General features: G+C 42.8%; 2 protein-coding genes across 2 annotated transcripts in view; one reads left to right on the forward strand and one right to left on the reverse strand.

The window, feature by feature from the left end:
• The window catches only part of Vmp1 (vacuole membrane protein 1), a 101,051-nt gene extending 93,561 nt beyond the window's left edge, over positions 1-7,490 (reverse strand). The window contains exon 1 of the mRNA XM_057775544.1: positions 7,248-7,490. The gene's annotated coding sequence lies outside the window, so the exon portion shown is untranslated. The remainder of the gene's footprint in view (positions 1-7,247) is intronic.
• Ptrh2 (peptidyl-tRNA hydrolase 2) lies at positions 6,913-19,694 on the forward strand. The gene is made up of 3 exons (XM_057773957.1): positions 6,913-7,470; positions 7,528-7,626; positions 17,092-19,694. Exons 1-3 carry the CDS (start codon positions 6,913-6,915, stop codon positions 17,635-17,637), a joined length of 1,203 nt encoding a protein of 400 aa, XP_057629940.1. The 3' UTR covers positions 17,638-19,694.
• Positions 19,695-20,635: the final 941 nt, after the last annotated feature.

Genomic DNA, 20,635 nt, shown 5'->3' on the forward strand with positions numbered 1-20,635 from the left:
TATTATTATTATTATTATTATTAATTTCTTTGAGACAGAGTTTCTCTGTGCAGCCCTGGCTGTCCTGGAACTCAGAGATCTGCCTGCCTCTATCTTTGGGATTAAAGCCATACGCCAGCACACCCTGCTTCTACTTGTCTTATAAACCAGTCTCACCCAATAGTCCTTTTCCTATTACCTGGAACAAGCACCCATCTAGTTACTAAACCCAGAAGCTAGTCATTCCTGACATCAGTTGTTGTTAAACCATTGATCTTATCTAAGATCAAGTCCTATTCCAAATATATCCTTACACTGCTCTAGATTTTTAAAAAACATTTCTTTATGGTTGGTGGGTGGGGTGGTGAGCTGTTCCTGGCACAGAGCACATGTGAGGTCAGAGGACAATTTGTCAGTCAGTTCTCCCCTTCTACCACGTGGGCTCTGGGGACGGGCCTCGGGCTGTCAGATGTGACAAGTACCTTTACGTGCCCAGTCATCTTCTATTCATATTGATCACCCTTCTTGTTTAGGCCACTTTCATCTCTATACTTGCAATACTGCAGTGAGCTCATAATTTCTCTCTTCATTATTTTTTCTCCTAAACTGAGGTTTCTCTGTTTTGCTTACACTCCAGAGTTCAGGGGATCCTCTGACCTAAGCCTCCAGAGTTGAAGGACCGAAGTTATGTATCACTATGCTGCACTTTTAAGTCTTCCAAGTCCACCTGTGCCCCAAACAAGTACAAATGGACATTGCTAGCTCTTTCTCAGACCCTTGTTTTCTTCATGACACTTTAAATTCCCTATTATTTTCCCCAGAACCTGGTAGAAGACCTAAGTAGTAAGATGTTTGTCCACTGTGGTGGTCTGAATGAGAATGGCCCTCACAGGCATTTACACTGTAATATTTGGTCCCTAATTGGTGGAACTATTTGGAAAGGATTAGGTGTCTCACTGGGGTTGGGCTTTAAATTTTCAAAATCCCAGGTAGCCAGCTCCGTCTCTCTGCCTTATGCTTGGGGATGAAGCTATAGTGACACCTACAGCACCAGGACCGCCTGCCTGCCACCTACTCCGTGCCGTGACGGCTTCTACTCATTCTCAGGAACTGTAAGCCCCAATGAACCCTTTTTCTGTAAGTTGCCTTGGTCACAATGTCTTACTACAGCAATAAAAAGTAACTAAGACATCTATCAACTAGATCAATGAACAAGGCAATAAACCTCACTGAAAATGATCTTTCCATGCAAAGAAAGTGCCAGAAAATATTGTTTGATGTCAAGATAGTTGGCTTTAGTTTCTAAATTGCATGTTATGACTTACAAATATAAACTGTTAATAGGACTGGGGTGTAGTTAAGGGATACAACACTTGCCCAGCACACATGTAAGTTTGTTAAACTCAAGCCTGAGTTCAAACCCATGGGTTCAATCCTCAGAACCCATGTGGGGAAAGAACCAACCCCCCCAAGTTGTCCTCTGACTTCTGCAGAAACAAACATAAAATAACTAAATACATAAATAAATGTCAAAAAGTCAATTTTTAAAAAAGAAAACAGTTGAGCCTAGTGAAACATGCCTTTAATCCCAGCACTCAGACAGAGGCAGGCAGATCTGACAGCCAGGGATACACAGAGAAACCCTGTCTCAACGAAATAAAACCAACCAAAACCAAAATAAAATGAAACAACAAAAACCAAAACTAAATCTGTCAACAATACAAAAAGGACAAATGAATGGCCACAAAAATGGTTCTTTTCATTAAGAATCATACATGAATTGTCAAACATTCAGGCTGGGAAAGGGTCCTCAGCAACAGCTCAGAGTGCCAACAGATGATGCCAACCATGCTAGGCCCTGTTCTCAATGCTTTCAGAATCTATTCATTGACCCTTAGCAGAAAGGGCACTGACTTCACAGCCTACGAGGAAACTAAGATAACCAGAGGCTAAGTAACCAGCTCAGGAGTCAGGTAATAGAGCTGGAGTTTGAACCCAAGCTTCAAATCCCAGTTTTTTTTTTTTTTTTTTCCCGAGACAGGGTTTCTCTGCACAGCCCTGGCTGTCCAGGAACTCTGCAGACCCAGACAAGGCTGGCCTTGAACTTAAGAGATCTACCTGTTTCTGCCTCCCCAATGGGGGTGGGAACCACCATGTCCAACCCTCAACTTGCATTCTGTACATTACTGGTGTAAAAATGACATCTTGAAATTTGCAGACAAATGGATGGAACTAGAAGAAACCATCCTGAGTAAGGTAAGACTCAGAAAGACAAACACGGTATGTACTCACTCAAAAGTGGATATCAGATGTGAAGCAAAGGGCAACCAGCCTACAGTCCGTGACCCCAGAGAAACCAGGTAACAAGGAGAACACTATGAGAAACATACATGATCCCCTTAGGAAGGGAAAATAGACAAGAACTCCTGAGAAAATTGAGATCATGGGGGGCGAAGAGGGAGGGTGAAAGGGGAGGGGAGGAGGAGAAAGGAAGAGGGGGAAGAAAATATGAGGGAGACGAAAAGAGATTATCTTGATTGAGGAAGCCATTATGGGGCTAGCAAGAAACCTCAAACCAGGGAAATTCCCAGGAATCCACAAGGATGACCCAGCTAAGACCCTAAGCGATAGTGAAGAGGGTACCTGAACTGGCCTTCCACTGTAATCAGATTGATGACTACCTTAATTGTTATCACACAAACTCCATCCAGCAACTGATGGCCGCAGATGTGAAGAGTCACAGCTAGCACTGGGCTGAGTTCCCAGAGTCTAGTCAGAGAGCGAGAAACAATAATAAGAGCAGAGGGATCAAGACCATGATGGGGACATCCACAGAGATAGTTGACCTGAGCTAGTGGGAGCTCACTGATTCCCGAATGACAGCGGGGGACCCCACGTAGGCCCAAATTAGGCCCTCTGAATGGGGGTGATAGTTGTGTTGCTGGGGCAATCTGTGGGGTCACTGGCAGTGGGACCAGGATTTATCCGCAGTGATTGAACTGGCTTTTTGCAGCCATTCTCTTTGTGGGGATACTTTGCTCAGCCTAGATACAGAGGGGAGGGCCTTGGTCCTGCCTCAAAGTGATATGACAGATATTGTTGACTTCCCTTCATCCTTTCTGAGGAGTGGATAGGGCGTGGGGTGGGTAAAAGTTGAGGGGAGCAGGAGAAGGTGTGAAAGAGGGAACTGGAATTGGCATGTAAGATGAGAAAAGATTGTTTTAAAAAAATTACAAATACAAAAAAGAGATAATACGTAAAACAAGACAAAAACAAAACAAAACAAAACAAAAAAACAGAGGGCTGGAGAGATGGGTCAGTGGTTACAAGCATTGCCTGCTCTTCCAAAGGTCCTGAGTTCAATTCCCAGCAACCACATGATGGCTCACAACCATCTGTAATGAGGTCTGGTGTCCTCTTCTGGTCTGTAGACATACACACAGACAGAATATTGTATACATAATAAATACATAAATATTAAAAAAAAACAACAGAGTTTCTAGAGACAACACACTTTTTAAAATTTATTCTAGCAGGGAGCAGTAAAGCACACCTTTCGCCCTAGCAGTCGAGAAGAAGGCAGAGCTCTCTAAGTTTCAAGCCAGATTCGTCTATATAATGAAATCCAGACCAGCTAGGAGAGAGCTCTCTATAAAACAACAACAAAAACAAACAACCAAAAAAAAAAAAACCCTCCAAACAAACAAAAAACTTTACTCTGGGTGTTGGGGTTTAGCCAGCAGCTGAACCTATGATAGTTGGCACAAGGCTCTGGGTTCAAACCCAGCACCAACCCCGCAAACAAGTTTACTCTGAAAGAACACTTGCACATCTCCCTGTAAAAGCAGACTATCAACATTACGTCCGCTTCAGTGTATCCGGTTCCCAGATTTGCACTACCACTACTGCTTTCCCCGCAGGAGGAGCGAAATGTGGCCGTGGAGTCAGTGGAAGCAAAGGATCAAAACAAAGCATTTATTCTTCTACAAAGGCTGTTTACTTAGAATGACAGTTAGACAAATGGCCTTGTAGGTGAAAATTAATAAAATAGAGTATCAGTATTACAGCAGCTCAGAAAGTTCTTTATATCAGGAGGAAGGAAAAGAAAAGGCTCTGCCCATGAATGGTAACATCAGTAAGAGGCACGTTACAGAGCTCCTGTCATTTCCACTGAAATGATGACATTTCACAATACCTGATACAATTGATGTTGAACTGAGACTATTCTGGAAAACATAAGTAATTTCCTTTCCTTAATACATCCTACTGAACAATTTTTAGAAATTTTATTTGCGACAGGTTCTTACTATGTAATCCATCCCAGACTGGCTTTGAATGTAGATCCTTCCACCTCAGTCTCAAGCACTGTGACCACAGGTGTCCCTGCCCTGGCTTTCCCGATGAATCTCACTGGACAGTTTGTTTCCCTACAATTCACAGGATTAAAGAAGCAAAAGAGGAGAGGGAAATCACAGACATGAGAAAACAGTGTTATGCAAACCAGGCTATTACCAAAGCTCACCAGGAGGCCTGAGGACAACTTGGGAAGAACGGAAAGAACACTCCAGTCTACTCAAGATCTCAAGTCTACTCGAGGCTCTGGCATTACCTACTTTAGAAGTCCTGAGGCCAGCCAAGTACTGATAGTTCATAAGCCCTAATTTTTCCCTCTATTAAATAAGAAGGCACTAACTATGCATTTAAAGAGTTAACTACAATATTAAATATTGGTTTCAGTAAATAAAATGGGCTCTTACTTAATGTAAGTAAAGACAGGCTACTTTTAATGATTAGTCAGTTATGCATGCAAACTAAAAACGTCAGTGTTTTCTGTACTTGGTAATTCTCAGCTGACAATACATGATGACCGAGAAAGGTCAGAACTAAACTCTCAAATGCAAAGCTATGCACATCTTGTAGCCACTTACTTATTAACTAAGGTGACTAATTTCAAGCTACTCTAGGCTAGCTTTCTTGTGTTCAAAAACAGGGCAAAGACCATCATCATAAATATGGGTAATAGTATATTCAGATTAATAAGACATGATATAAATGGTTTAATTTTGAAATACTCCAAAGTAACATTATTCTCCACTTATGTATTTCTAGTTCCTGAATAAAAACGCCATACTTGAACTTACAGAGAGACTTTACAAGTACTATCTCACCAAACACTTTGACAGTCCTATGAAACAGAGTGACCCCTTTTATCATCACAATCAAGAGGAGCTTGGAACGCTGGGTAATTTGCCAATCATTACTTAGTAAGTGTTGGAGCCCAGACTTTAATCCAGGTCATCTGATTTAAAATTTAATGATCTTTCTGCATGCAGTGGCCTTTAACCTCACGAGGCAGAGGCAGAGACAGGTGGATTGTGAATTTGAGGCCCTTCAGGCTACAGAGTAAGACCTTGTCTCGAAATCCTAAAAGAGGGGTTTGTGTCAAAGTTAGGAGACAAAAACAAAGGATAACATAACAAACAGAACGCGAGAGGATTCGGGCTGGGTATGGTGCACATGCCTTTAACCCCAGAGACAGGAGGTTCTTTGTGAGTTCCAGGACAGCCAGAGTTACATACAAGAGTCTGTCTCAAAAAACAAGAACTAAAGAACAAGAGAAAGAAAAGGAAAGCAAAAAAGAGTTTGGTAGTTGTGTAATCAATAAGTAAATTTACTAGATTTTAAAATTAATGATATATCAAACTTACAATTCCATTTGCCAAAATACTTGTCACCTCATTTCAAAGACGTGCCAACAATTTGCTAACTCAAAAACTACGACTAATCTGAGAAAATCAGACGAAACTAGCTGCAGCTAGATTAGTGAGCAGCATCGAACCATTTGCTAGAGTAGTTCAGACATGAGTTTATGTGTATATTTGCTTCTTGAATGTGTACCTCAAGGATATAATTATATTATTAAAAGTATCTAAGAAACACGGTCCTAAAAATGCATCTGTGTTTTAAAATAATGTAGGCAAATAAGCTAAATAGGAGAAATTACCACTTTAGAGTCATTTTGCATCGATACAAACTCTGGGATACCGAAGGTCAATAAAAATATAACCTTCGACACACAAACTGCTGCCTAATAAGTAAGTTTATCCCCTAAAATCAGACCCAATGACAACACGGTTCATAAATAGTAACAGCTGGATACAGATGGGCCCAGAACTTGGGGGGCAGAGGCAGGCGGATATCTGAGTTCAAGATAGCCTGGTCTACAAGAGAAACTCTGTCTCAAAAGAATAAAACAAAACAAAACAGTTGGAATACTAAATTCTTCATTATGCCAAGAGAAATAATGAGAAAGATCTCTAAATGACCAATCAATCTGTCTACAAAATGTCTACAAACATCAAGGAAGAACTGAAAGTCAAGGCAAGAAATTATACTGCCAATATACATCCACAGCGCCAATCTATGCATGATTAAAATTTTTTTGGATGGGGTAGAAGAAAAGCAAAGGAGCCAGGTGGTGGTGGCGCACACCTTTAATCCCAGCACTCGGGAGGCAGAGGCAGGCGGATCTCTGTGAGTTCGAGGCCAGCCTGGTCTACAAGAGCTAGTTCCAGGACAGGAACCAAAAGCTACGGAGAAACCTGTCTCGAAAATCCAAAAAAAAAAAAAAAAAAAAAAACAAAGAAAGAAAACAATGGCTATGTAAAATCAATTAAGAGCCAGAAGTGTTAGGTATCAGGAGACACAAGGCTATACACGCTTTTTGAAATTGTAAAGATTTTTAAGTAGACCACCCTGCCTTGCTGCAAAGTACTTCCAACTGCAGTGAAATACAAAATTTGGGGACTAGGGATTTGGAAAGGGCAGAGAACCCTTTCTCTGACAGCTGGAAGAAGAGCCAAGGTTCACAGTAAGAGCTCTGAAAGACGAAAGCCCTTTCCTTTGGCAACTCTGTACCATCAAGACACCCTCATGCCTGCGCTTCATGGGGACGAGAAACAGCTCGGTCATCAGCTCATTTCATCAGGACACTCCGCGAGGAGGGTGCTCTGGAGAAGCCAAGGGCAGCTTCCAAGCCTGGAACGAACGGTCGGGAGCGTCTGGGGCCAATGTCCCGGTAACCAACCGCGGAGAGGTGTCCCACATAACCTGGCTACAACCAAGCTGACACAGCCTGTCAGCAGTGACCTGAAACACTCCTCAAGTGGAAAACAGCGTGTTCTGTATCTGCACCGCCCAAGTGTGAGAGCCACGGAAGAAGCCGAGCTGGGGAGTGCGCCCCCGACTCCCCGCTTTCGCCTACCTACCCGCTCAGACCCCGGCTTCTCCGGATCTCAGGATCCTGGAAGCGGCTCCCGGCACCGACTCTCACACCCGCCGCTGGGCTCCGGCCAACCGGAACTCCCTCGCGTCACTTCCGGTCCGGTCCCCCGAGGAGCCCGCCTCCGAAAGAGAAATGTTCCACCTTCCTTGAGGCAACCCGAGAGGGTCCTCGCGGGATTTCGGTTCGGCTTTCTCAATTCGGATCCTGTGGGTGTGACAGGAGGAAAGATGACTGCGCTTTGTAGTTTCCTGATCCGGAACTAGTTTCTCTGGAAACCCGGAAGAAGTGGTTGGCGCGCGCGAAGCGTGTTCCCTGTTCAGGAGTGGAGAGCCACAAAGCGTGAGCGACAACTAGTGCTTCAGGTAAGTCTCGGTTCCTTCCAGGACGATGGAGAGGAGAGGAGTGTAGTTCTCTCCCTACCGGAACGTATCTTACCTTCTTATCCCACAGTCTGCTCCCTTTTAGCGACTACATAAACTGCTTGGTCTTTGCCCGGTCTGCAAACCTTCCTTTGGAAGAAGAAACCAAGATGCTGGGAAGGGATAGAACCCAGAATTTTAGGTCGAGCAAAGCCTCCTCGTTTAGGTGGCGTTGGTACGCTGTCCTAGCGTGAGAAAATGGAGAACAGGCCTCACACTTAAATACTAAATGTCCGTTTTCAAGTTGTTCAGCCTTGCCCCTACAGGGAAAGAATTCTAAGGATGGATTAAAAAGGTACTTTTATTTATTGGTACTGTGGTGCATGCATTTCGTGCACGCTAGGCAAGCGCTCTAGATCTTGTTAATCCCATAGATGCGAGGAGAAAGACCATCGACCCATATCATGGCAAATTAATTAAAGCAAGGTTTTTTTTTTGTTTGTTTTTTGTTTTTTTTTTTGTGCACATGGACTTTCCCTCATGGGGTGGCTCGGGAGATCAGCATTGGACATGAGGAAGAGAAGGAGCTTCACAGTTGAGTGGAGTGTTTTCAGATGGGGCATTTGGCAGGCAGATAGATAGTCGGGGGTTACGGAAGCAGAACATAAGCATAAACCAAGTAGGTCCTAACAACCTTCCGAAACAAAGGCCTGGTGGCCATTTCCAGGAACAGACAAGTACAGAGCCTTTTGTAGTTAAGGTTATATAGGTGGGAGCCCAGGCCCTTAATCCCAGCAGTCGGGAGGCAGAGGCAGGTGGATCTCTGTGAGTTCGAGGTCAATTCTGGTCTACAGAGCGAGTTCCAGGACAGGCACTAAAGCTACACAGAGAAACCCTGTCTTGAAAAACAAAAACAGACTAACAAAAAGTTATAGGTGGGCCATAGCTCAATCCTTGAGAGACAAACTTAATTTATAAACAGAAACTAATATAGTTTTGTTTTTACTATAAGATGGCTTTCAAGCCGAAGATGGAGGCAGGCAGGTTTATCACTATACCTCATCAAGTCGCCCTGTCTGGTCATGAATTTGGGATGCTCCTCCCTTAACCACTTCCCTCAAAGGTTGGAGTTAGCAAAGTTAAAAGTTTTTGATAAGAAATATTTAGGACACTGTCGGTAAAAATAGTGGAGATGGGTTTACAGCAATAAACAACAGGATTTGGTGACTGACGCTATTGGAACACAGGAGGGAAAGTACGGATTTTCTTAAAAGTCAAGAACACAAGCCAGGGCTACACAGAGAAACCCTGTCTCAAAAAAACCAAAAAAATAAAGGAAGAACACACAAAAGGTGGAATGCTTTTTACCCTGGGTTTGATGATCAGGAAAAAAAAAAACCTCAATCAAAACATATAAAAAAAAATACTTGGAAACTCTGGGTGGTGAAATCTAACAGAAACTGGAGATCCACATGGCCAAAGCACCCTGTATGTGAGGGGATTTGGGAATAAATGATATTGTTCATCTTAGTGCAGGGTAGAAAGGAAACTGTAGGGACATGGGAAGAGAGAGGAACCCCTCACTCTGGAATCTGATCAAAGCCTTTTACCTGGGAGAATCAAGCATGCTAACACAGTTAACAATTGCTTAAAGCCTGTGTCCCTTCCCAGTTGTCCAGGAATCTCACGTGAAACCTCATTTAAAGGGAAAGGACTGTGTCCCAAGACTCTGTGCAGCCCTAGTGGCTTCTGATGGTTTTGTTGGTTTGTTTCAAGACAGATGTCTTTGTGTAGCTCTGGCTTCCCTGGAACTCACTTTGTAGACAAGACTGGCCTCCAACTCACAGAGATCCACCTGCCTCTGTCTCCCCAGTGTTGTGATTAAACACATTGGCCACTGCCACTCTGCAGACTTCTTTTTTGTTTTTTGTTTTTTTTTGGTTTTTCGAGACAGGGTTTCTCTGTGGCTTTTTTTTTGGAGCCTGTCCTGGAACTAGCTCTGTAGACCAGGCTGGTCTCGAACTCACAGAGATCCACCTGCCTCTGCCTCCCAAGTGCTGGGATTAAAGGCGTGCGCCACCACCGCCTGACTGAGACTCTTCTTGAGCACGTGTCCACATTTGGTTATGTCTTACGGGAAGATACTGGATCTGTCTTGTCTGTCTGAGTATTTCTGGGAGCCATTTCTAATTGGAGGTTTCTCCTCTGCCTGCCAGTTCCTGAATAACCACTCTGAGGCTTAATATTGATTACAAACTGGCTGATGACTCAGGCTTTTGCTGACTACCCTTTACATCTTAGATCAACCCATTTCTGTTATTCTATGTATTTTTTAAAGATTTATTTATTTATTATGTACACAGTGTTCAGCCTCCATGTATGTCTGAAGGCCAGAAGAAGGCACCAGATCTCATTACAGATGGCTTTGAGCCACCATGTGGTTGCTGGGAATTGAACTCAGAATAATTGAAGAGCAGCCAGTGCTCTTAACCTCTGAGCCATCTCTCCAGCCCCCCTGTTATTCTATATTTTACCACGAGGCTCGTGCCTTGTTACCTCACATCTTGCTTTCCCAGCAGCTGCTGGTGTCTCTCCAACTCCATCTTCTTTCTCCCTGTATCTTTGCTTGAATTTCTTTCCTGGCTCTATTCTGCCTTGTTGTTGGCCAAATCAACTTCTTTATTAACCAACAGTAATAAAACATTCACAGCATACATAAGGGCATACCACATCATGTGTCTTTTTCTCTGAACCTTTGAGCTTAAAGTCTATATTTAATAAAATCTTCAGCTTCTTTTGAAACTCTCTTCCTGTGATGAAATCACAAATCCCAATTTTGCTTGAGTTGAGCTCCCTAAAAGATGAAAGGAACTCCTGAGAGTGACAGTGTGGAGCAGCCGTGTCTCTGCTCCCTCTCCAGGGAAACCTGACACTTTATTGCCTGTCAAGGCCAGCTGGAAGCAAGGAGAAGTCACCTTTGTTTTGAGAGCTCTCTCTTGAGGCTTTGCAACAGTGCCTGGAGCATAATGAGTCCCAGAGAGTACTGATTGGCTGGCTGGTTGGTCTATTGATTGATTGATTGGAGAGGATTGGAAAAGAGCTTATAGACCAGTGCTGTCCCAGTGTGCTTCCATTCCCCCACCTTCTTTGGGACAGGGTTACTTTATTGTGATTCTTACTTGGCCCCAAACACACACGAGACTGTTGATACATCACCTTTCTGGTCTTGCAGGTTTCAGTGATGACAGTGTCCTCTCTCCCAGTTTGATAGAGTGGTTGCTAGCCACTTTCAGATTGTTGATCCTTAGAACTGAATATTTAACCATAAGTTGAATTACCTAACTATATGGCACTAATGGCTACCACATTGGATAGCATAGACACAAGACAGAAGGGCCAACAATATAAGATTGTATAATACTATCCATATTTCCAGGCAAATACCAGGTAGTTTTTCTTAGGATACTATAAAACTATCAGATAGGTAAGGTGAGCATTGGGTCAGAGTCATGTTAAATAATTCAAAGAGGAAGGTTTAAAGTTTTAAAAGTCATTAGGAAGTGGTGCACAACACTCAGTGAAACCCAAAAAAGATACAACTGTGGTGGCAATAACAATGTCTGGTTTTTTGAGACAGGTTTCTCTGTGTAACCCTGGCTGTCCTGGAACTTGCTCTGTAGACCAGGCTGACCTTGGACTCATCTACCTCTGCCTTCTGAACCTCTGCCTTCTGAATGCTGAGATTAAAGGTGTGCACCACCACCGCCTGGCAAATGCCTGGTTCGTTAGCACTTTTGGTAGCATGGGGGAGGAGAGGGACTAGTACATGGTGATTAGGAGAAGCAGATAATTGAGGTTGGAATTGAAAGAAGAAAATTATGCCATGGTGGGTCAAAAATTTTAGAAAGGAATTTTTTTAGGTTGGAAAAATGTAAAGAAGCCGTGAAGTAGATCATTGCAGAGAGCGTGGCTCAGGAAGTTATCAGGAGTAGGAGATCTGTTGAAACACGCTTGGTGAAGCAGGCTAATTAGAAGGCCCAAAGAAGAGGGTTTTATGGCCACACTTATTTTACTGGGTTGTTAAAGATTGTCTGTGTGACTGACTATGAGCAATGTCAAACCCTGAGATTATAGTGAGGATGCAGAGAAAGAGACAGACTGGAACACCCTTGAGAAGTCTGAACAGCCTGAGTTTTATTAGTGACCTCATGAAGTGTAGGGCCTGAGTAGGATGTATTCCTTGCTCTTTACCCTGCTTGTCACTGATGCACGTATTTTTAAATGAGATCGAGCAGCTTTTTGTAATGGCTGTTAGCTTTTTTAGAATTCAGCCACATCGTCTCTGATCCTCATTTTCTCATCTTTAAAAATGAGAGTTAGAGCTTCCTTTTAATGTTCAGAACAATAAATATATCGCCCTAAGTAACTTAGGTCTGAAGATGGGTGAGCTTCTTTGAGAGTTCACATTTTTTTGGAGCTTTGCATATACATTAAAGGATGTTGAGTCAGCTGTGGTCGAGGATGCCTTTAAACCTAGCACCCAGGAAACTGAGGCAGGACAATCACTGCTAGGCTCAAACCTAGAGTCCTCTTCAACTTCCTACATGCTGGGACTACAAGTGTGGACCACCATGCCTGGGCCAAGGAATGATCTTTGAGGAGACATGAACTGCTTTGAACCCTAATCCTTGTCTACAAGGCTTAGTACCAAGTGTGATCTGAAGTCCAAGCTTGGGCAGGCACCGAGCAGCTGTACTTCGTGTGTGCTTTTCATCTGGCAGTCTGTAGTCGTAGCAGGGAGATCCTCTTCTTTATAACCTCCTAGCTTTATTCCTTGTTGTGCGCTGACAAAAGCAGTTCTATTTAAATTTATTTATGTAGTTATTGCAACAGGGTCTATGTAGCCCTGGCTGTTCTGAAATGCTCTATGTAGAGCAGACTTGCCTCTACCTCCCATGCACCACCCCCAACTGTGAATCCTTTTGGTTGACAAATATATCGGCAAAGGTTATGGTATATGACCCGTCCTGTAGTAGACGCTCTGTAGAGAGGTTAACTTTCCTTGGTCTGGTATATGGTATATTTGCTTACTTTGCCACCTAGAAATTGTGAGGACTGCTAATTCCACCTGGCAGACAGCTACCAAACATCTGCTATATTAGACCTCTCTTGGTCTTAGTTTCTCTGTGCCCCCACCCATCTTTGGGACTGTTGAATGCTTGAGTCATTAAAATCTGCATACAGTGTATACCTTGATAAGAGTTATGAAGAGGGAGCTAGGTTTGTGGGCACATACCTGGAATCCCAGCTACTGGGAAGGCTGAGACAAAAGGATCATGATCATGTTCAAGAGCAGCCTAGGCAACTTAGCAAGATGCAGTTTTAAGCAGCATAAGCCGGGGTGAGTCTCACCAGTGGAGAGTCCTTACCTAATATGCAGGAGGCTCTAGAGCAGTGGTTCTTACCTTGTGGGTCATGACCCCTCTGGGGTTGAACAGCCCTTTCACAAGGGTTGCATAGCAGACATTTACATTACGAATCATAACAGTAACTAATTTGCTGTTATGAAGTAGAAACGAAATAATTTTATGGTTATGTGTGTGGGGAGGGTGTTCCACAGCATGAGAAACTGTATTAAAGTGTCATTGTAGTTGGTTTTTTTTTTTTTTCTTTTTTTTCTTTTCTTTTCTGAGACAGGGTTTCTCGTTCTCTCTAGTTTTGGAGCCTGGAGCACGTCCTGGAATTAGCTCTTGTAGACCAGGCTGACCTTGAACTCAGATATTCACCAGCATCTCTCTCTCCCAAGTGCTGGGATTAAAGGCATGCGCGACCACCGCCCAGCTGTAGTTGGTTTTTTAACCCTAGCCCCACGCTGGAATGCCAAAATGTAGCTTTTGGTTTTACTCTTTGGGGGCCCACCACCCAGCTCCCAATTCAATACACACGCAGAGGTTTAATTCTACTTGTAAATGCCCGGCCTTGGCTTGTTTCTAGCCAGCTTTTCCTAAATTACCCTATCTACCTTTTGCTCTGGGCCTTTTCCTTTCCTTACTTCTCTATCTTACTTTAGCTCTTATTCCGAGGCTGGCTGACCCCTAGCATCTTTCCATGTTCTCTTGCTCCTCCTCTCTTCCCAAATTTCTTCTATTTATTCTCTCTGCCTGCCAGCCCCGCCTGTCGTTTCTCCTGCGTTGCTATTGGCTGTTCAGCTCTTCATTAAACCTTCAGGTGTTTTAAAAAGGCAGCGATTCAATAGTCTCACAGAGTTAAACAAATGCTTTAGAGGATGGGTAATATACTATAACCTTTACCTGTAGGGTTGTCAGTTAAAATGGATTCACAACCAGATGGGTGGTGTGTGTCTTTAACCCTAGCACTTGGGAGGTAAAGGCCAATTTCAGGACAGCCAGGGCTACACAGAGACCCTGTCTCGATAATCAAATAAATAAAATCGAATTGCTTTTGCCAGTGAAAGGAAGAAAAGGGGTCAGTGAACTGCCACACTAGGAAAATGTGCTTGACCCCTAGCCTGACAACTTGAATTCAACTTCCTGGACCCACATAGTAGAAGAAGAGAATACACTCTGGAGGAAAGTGGTCTCTGACCTCCATACATTCTCGTCCGTGTGAGTGCACACCCTATCTGGAAAAGGGGAGAGAGACAGAGAAAGGCATTGCTACTTAATTTCTGTTTTCATCACTGTAGACTCAGACTCTGGCTAAGTTGTGTGCATTTTCTTTATCTCTCTCTATTTCTATCTCTCTCTCTGATTCCCTAGCTAACCTAATAGAAAAGTCAGGCTTTTATTTAATCATTTCCATTTATTTCAGCACTCTGAAAGGTCTGTGCCTCTAACCAAGTCTAATCCAGACATCTATAGTTTGATGCTTTCTCTTTTTCAGGAGCTTGGTGCATTGTTACTATCTTTCTTAGAAATCCAGCACAGCCCCACCAGCCCTGGATGGCTTCATCCCTGAAAAATACTCATGCTGTAAATAATCTGACATTTGGATCAGAGTTTTTGTAGTATAAAGTGATCTCTAGTTTGAGAGCTAATACTGACAATGTCATGTAATCATATGAATAATCAAAGCATGCATACCGACTCTTAAACGTTTGCAATTACTAATTCACTTGGGTTTAAATAGATAGCTGAACCATCTAAAGTTTCCACTATAAACTTTGACCTGCATTTGAGCTACATAGTTCATGTGGCCACCTGATGTACAAATGAGCTTTATGGTATGTATCTCTTTAGTGACTAAGAACTGTAATTGAGGATTTGATGGAGTACTTGCCTAGCATGCATGAAATGATGGGTTTGATCCCCAGCATCACATAAAACCATTCATGATGGCATATTCTTGTAATCCCAGCACTTGGGGTGTAGAGGCAGGAAGATAAGTTATCGGTCAGCTCTGTCTTCCTGTGGAGTTCAAAGCTAGCCTGGGCTATGTAAGACCCTCTTTCAAAAATCAAACCAACAATAAAACAAACAAACTGTCACTGAAGGAATCAGTTGTGCTGGGACATGCCTATAGTCCCAGCACCGCTGAGGCTGGATCAGAAGTATGAAGCCAGCCTGGGTTAGATAATGAGATCCTGTCTTAAAAATTCCCTGTTCCCAGCCTGTCATTGCTTAATTCAAAATATTCTTCATACCAGTTCCTGTAGGAATATTATGTAGATCTTGGTGGCTAGCTTTAGAAATGTAATCTAATAGTTTTGAGCAAAGCAGAGGGAATGGGAGAAAGGCAAGGCCTGCCAGAGCCATGTTCTCTACGCTGGAGCTGGCCAGAGTCCCTTCACTTAGCATATGTTAACATGTGTTTATTTTATGAAGGGAAATTTTTGCTAAAATAAGTGTTCCTATCCATTTAAGTCGTGTATTGCACAGTTCTTACAGTGTTACTTAAGTACTGTAAAAATGGTGGCTTCATGCATATAAATGCTTGGACACTACACTAGAGGAAGAAACTGATGGTTGTTTCCATTAACATGGAATTCCAAGCCAGGCTGGTTGCTCAAATCCCAGCATTTGGAAGGTTAAGGCCAGAGGGTTGTGCAAGTTCAAGGCCTGTCTGGGTTCCAGGGCACGGGGGACTACAGGATGTAACCCTGTTAAAGGTGGGAAGGAGTGAAAGGAATTCAGTGCCTCTAGGATAGCTACACTTCTAGAATTACTGAATTTAAGAACCCACTTCAAATACTTTGTGTTCAAATGTAACATGAATTTGTATTAGGATCTTGGATAAGTTTCCATCCATGCTCATTTCCATTGCTGAAACTTTGTTTATAGCATCTTGACTCGTGGCCTAATGTACCTCCTACAGGCTTACTATGACAGTGAGAACCACTGAATTATGAAGATAGAAATTTACACTGCTTTCCAGAGTTAGTTTTTATTGCTTTAGGCTCCTTGAAGGGGGTCCCTGTAGGTGTCATGCAGCAGGGAAGCAAATCATGTCAAGAAATAAGAATGGAACCATTGCAGATTGACTTCATCAACCTGGGTCAGTGAACTGTCAGCATATTTAAACACAGTACAATTTGGGAAAAGGTTTCCAGGCAACAATTAATCCAATTCCAGGTGCACAATAAAGCTTAAATTTGTGACTACATAGAAACTCTTACAAAGTACATGTGACTGTGAGGGTGGGTTCTATAACAAAAAGATCTAGAATCTAGTGTGGTCTCTGAGTGATAGCATAGAGGTCAGCTGGCCATAATGTACTTGTGACATCTATTCTAAGGATGGGTAATGGTCTAGGGAGGGAAGAGTCTGGAATAACCGTTCTGGAGAATTAGGGTGAGGTCTGTCCCTTCAGCTAGCAGCAAAATGGTCACCAGATTGTTGCTTTCTGGATGGAATGTATTTGGTTTGTATCTCTTCCATTGAGGAAGCACGCACCTGTGTGATTAACATTCCCGGTTCTCTTAAGTGCTTCTCTGAGTACAAGGACCAATGGACCCACAACAGTTCTTTTTTTTGATTTTTTGTTTTTTGAGACAAGGTTTCTCTGTGTAACAGCCCTAGGTGTCTTGGAACTCACTCAGTAGACCAGGCTGGCTTTGAACTCACAGAGATCCGCCTGACTCTGCTTCCCAAATGCTTGGATTAAAGATGTGCTCCATCAGTGCCCAGCTCCCCCAACAGTTCTTTAGGCATATTGGCAAAGCCATCATTTCCTTTTCCCATAGGATTTAAGGAATACTGAATGGTAGGGTTTTTAACTGAAGAAAGTCGGCTGACCATTCAGATGGCCAAAACTCTTCCTTGTGGATCTTTGAATCTAGTACTTGGGGGTGGATGGAAGCAGGGTCTGTGCATAAGACCCACAATGCATCTTGCCTTTCCTCTGTTTGACTTAGTATGGCTCTCAAATATTGCTTGTTGCTTGTAGGTGGTTTATCTGAACAGCTTGAAACCCTAGTTTTAGATAACAACTTTTTTCTTTTCCCTTAAGGTGCTCTCCAAGTTCTTGGTTATGGAGTATTTGGCTCATCCTGGTACACTCAGCTTGGCTGCTGGAGTTGCTTGTGGCATGTGCCTGGGCTGGGGCCTCCGGGGTCACCTTGGCATGTTACCCCAGAACTCAACAAGTGAGACAAATAGAGACACCAAGACAGAAACCGAAGCAAGCATTCCTGGGGAGAGTGGGGAGTACAAAATGATTCTTGTGGTTCGAACTGACCTAAAGATGGGAAAAGGGAAGGTTGCTGCCCAGTGTTCTCACGCTGCTGTTTCTGCCTACAAGCAGATTCAGAGGAAAAACCCTCAAGTGCTCAAAGACTGGGAGTACTGTGGCCAGCCCAAAGTGGTCGTCAAAGCCCCAGATGAAGAAACCCTCATTGAATTACTGACCCATGCCAAAGTGTTGGGACTGACTGTAAGTTTAATCCAAGATGCTGGACGTACTCAGATTGAACCAGGCTCTCGAACTGTCCTGGGAATTGGGCCAGGACCAGTAGAGCTAATTGATGAAGTTACTGGCCACCTAAAACTTTACTAGATGAGCTTTTGTATAGTGGTGATTCTGTCTGAAAAGTATGAAGCCTGTCAGTAATAAAAGCTTAATTCTTGCTCCACTTTAAAATATGTTCCCATGTTCTTCTGTCATGTACTGGACCATTAATATCTTGAGTTTAAAATACTTTCGAAGGGCTAGAGAGACGTCGCAGTGGTTAAGAGCATTTGTTGCTCTTGCAGAGGACTTGGGTTCAGTTCCTAGTTGTCTGGATGGCAGTTCACAACCACCTATAGTTGCAGTTCTTGGACTTCCGACACCTTCCCTCATCTCTTCAATAACCAGGCACACATGCATACATACAGGCAAAACCACTGTACACATAAATCTGAAGAGTAAACGCACGCCTTTAATCCCAGCACTTTTGAGGCAGTGAGTTTGAGACCAGCCTGATCTAGAGAACTAGTTCCAGGACAGCCAGGGGCTACACACGAATACCCTGTCTCCAATCAACAAAGCAACAAAAAAGGAATAAAAATACATTGTTTAAATGCTTGAGTGATAGATGCTAGAACAGTGATGAAGTTGGGTGGAGAGGGAGCCATGTTTCCTGTGTATAATTAGGCCCCTTTATGTTGATTACTCTTCAGTCAAACCATGCTGCTATTCCTGGCCTTTTTTGAGGACCTGGTTCAAGAATCATATGGCAGTTTTTCCCTGCTGCTACTTTTTGAATGTCTGATAATCTTTTTAATTACGAGATCATTGCATAGACCCATCATGCAATCATAATTCAGATTTTATCTAGCTGAATGTTTAGGAGATGGCATAACCTTGAACTTGTGGCATTTCTCCTGCCTTGACCTCCCACATGCTGGGACTGAAAGCATCAGCCATTATACCCAGTAAATTTCTATTTCAAAGTTGAAATTTTATGACCTGTGTAGCTTTTTGATGTTTATTTCTGATCCACTTGGATAAAGATACTTCACAGTGGTTCTAATACACAAGCTATAAAAATTTCTTTACATTATTGGTGAAACCAGTGAGTTTGTGAACTTTATGGACTTTGAAAGTGGAAATGTGAGAATTTATGGTCACTAAAGGACTGTAGTTGTATGCAACCTCTCCTGAAATGTTAGGAACTAAATAATTTTATTACTTAAGGGCACTTTTTCTGACTAGCCTGGAACTATGTTGAACAGGCTGATCTTGAACTCAAAGGTCCTCCTACCGCTTTCTCCCAATGCTGGGATTAAAGGCTTAGTCAGCATACTTGGCTACATAAAGCTTTCTTGACAGTCTTGCTAGAATCCATTGTTCTTGATAGCTCCAGAAGATTGACAGTTATTTCTATGTCCACTATATCCTTTAGAACTATGATGTTAAGGAGTATAAGGTCGTAAGTGGAAACTAGGCGGAATGATTAAACTGTAGGCAGTTTCCAAGTTATAACGCTTGGCGCATAGATGGTTCAGGAGTAGTTAACACTGAATGATGCCACAGTAGCAACAGTTTCTAAACAGAATGTTTATACAGGAGTCAAGTGATGCAACCACCTGTAACTGAGTTGAACTCACTTAAATACATGGTTATGACTCAGGTAATTTATGAGACTTGCTGCAGACTACAGCATGACTCCACACTGACAGACTGCATTCCCAGCAGGATGTCTGGGGTAGCTGATTCAAGGACCTGTAACAGTGAAAATTGTTAATTCTGGTAACAAATCCCAGTATTTGTTCACCTGTTCTTGATGTGTATTTCATACGCTCTTACCAAACAGCCCTCGAGGCATACTCTACAGAGCCCAAGGAGTTTTCATGTGACTGTACATTAACTTGAATGAGGGTATTGTCTTTTCTGTCTAGTGTGCCCACTGATGGTCTGTCTGAATGAGCAGTCATAGCTTGCATGGTCCCACGTTTATAGTAGTTTCACTTGTCCTGAGCAGCAGTACTTTTTCCTAGCATATATAGGGGAGGGGCTTTGAGAACTGCAGAATGCAGGACAAGGGAGTCTTCAGAGGAGTCCTGGTAGGTTGCCCATGCTTCAGAAGATGGTCCAACATACAACTGTACATAAGCACTGACTTGGGAGAAAGTGAGGGTGTTAGGATCATAGTAAATTGAAAACATGTATGAAATTTTCAATAAATTATTAAAATCATTTTTTTGCCCACGACTACTTGTGTTCATGTCTGGTTGTCTAAAAGGCTAGTATATAGTGTCACTTATTTGTGAACTCAGTTTCGTGGAACATTTTTACTTTTATAAGAACCGAAACAAGAGGTTAGGAAGGTGGCTCTGCAGTTAAAATCTTGAAGAGAACCCATGTTTGATTTCTGGCTCATAATATTTCAGAGGATCCAGCCCAATACTTATATAGACGAGCACACACACACATATATATATATATATATATAAAACTGAAAATAAAACTTTACACAAATAAACTTAGGGCTACTGAGTTGACTCAGTGGGCACCTGAGTTTGATCCCTGGAACCTAAAAGCTATCCTCTCACTCCGCTTGAGTGTCATCGCACTGTGCCTACACAGACAATAAAAAAATTTAAAGACCAACTAACCCGGAACCAGGTGTGGTGGTTTATTCTGCAATCTCAGCACTTTGAAAGCTGAGACCAGAGAATTTCTCCAAGTTCCAGGTTAACAGTGAGGTTCTTGTCTCTAGAATAAGGCAAAAAGGGACTAGAATTGCCCTAAACCCACGTGTGACAGCTGGTAAAAACTAAATGCACCAGCCACTCCAAGAAAAACTGGAAGAAGTTTGGAGAACTTTTTCAGACTCTCACACATCGGTGTTTGCAGGGTGCTGCAACTGAACCATAGCAGTATAAAAGAACCCCAACTAACAGCAATGATGGGGATCACCCTTCAGGCCTCTCACACTAGGCAAAGCACTCCTTTGTCCTACACAGCGAATGAATGTTTTCTGCATCGATATAGTTTTTGTTTTTACTGTCACTGATAGAAATGACCAACCAAAGTCCAGTAGTTCGGTAGAGAAGGCTCAGAGAAAGAT

Source organism: Chionomys nivalis, chromosome 7 (genome assembly GCF_950005125.1).
Source record: "Chionomys nivalis chromosome 7, mChiNiv1.1, whole genome shotgun sequence".
NCBI lineage: Eukaryota > Metazoa > Chordata > Mammalia > Rodentia > Cricetidae > Chionomys > Chionomys nivalis.

Bases quoted from the DNA above. Each gene is read 5' to 3' on its own strand.
- Ptrh2 (XM_057773957.1), top strand. From the start codon at position 6,913: ATGCCTGCGCTTCATGGGGACGAGAAACAGCTCGGTCATCAGCTCATT. The intron at 7,471-7,527 runs GTGGGTGTGACA...ATCCGGAACTAG, and splicing joins GCTTTCTCAATTCGGATCCT to TTTCTCTGGAAACCCGGAAG. The intron at 7,627-17,091 runs GTAAGTCTCGGT...TTTTCCCTTAAG, and splicing joins AGCGACAACTAGTGCTTCAG to GTGCTCTCCAAGTTCTTGGT.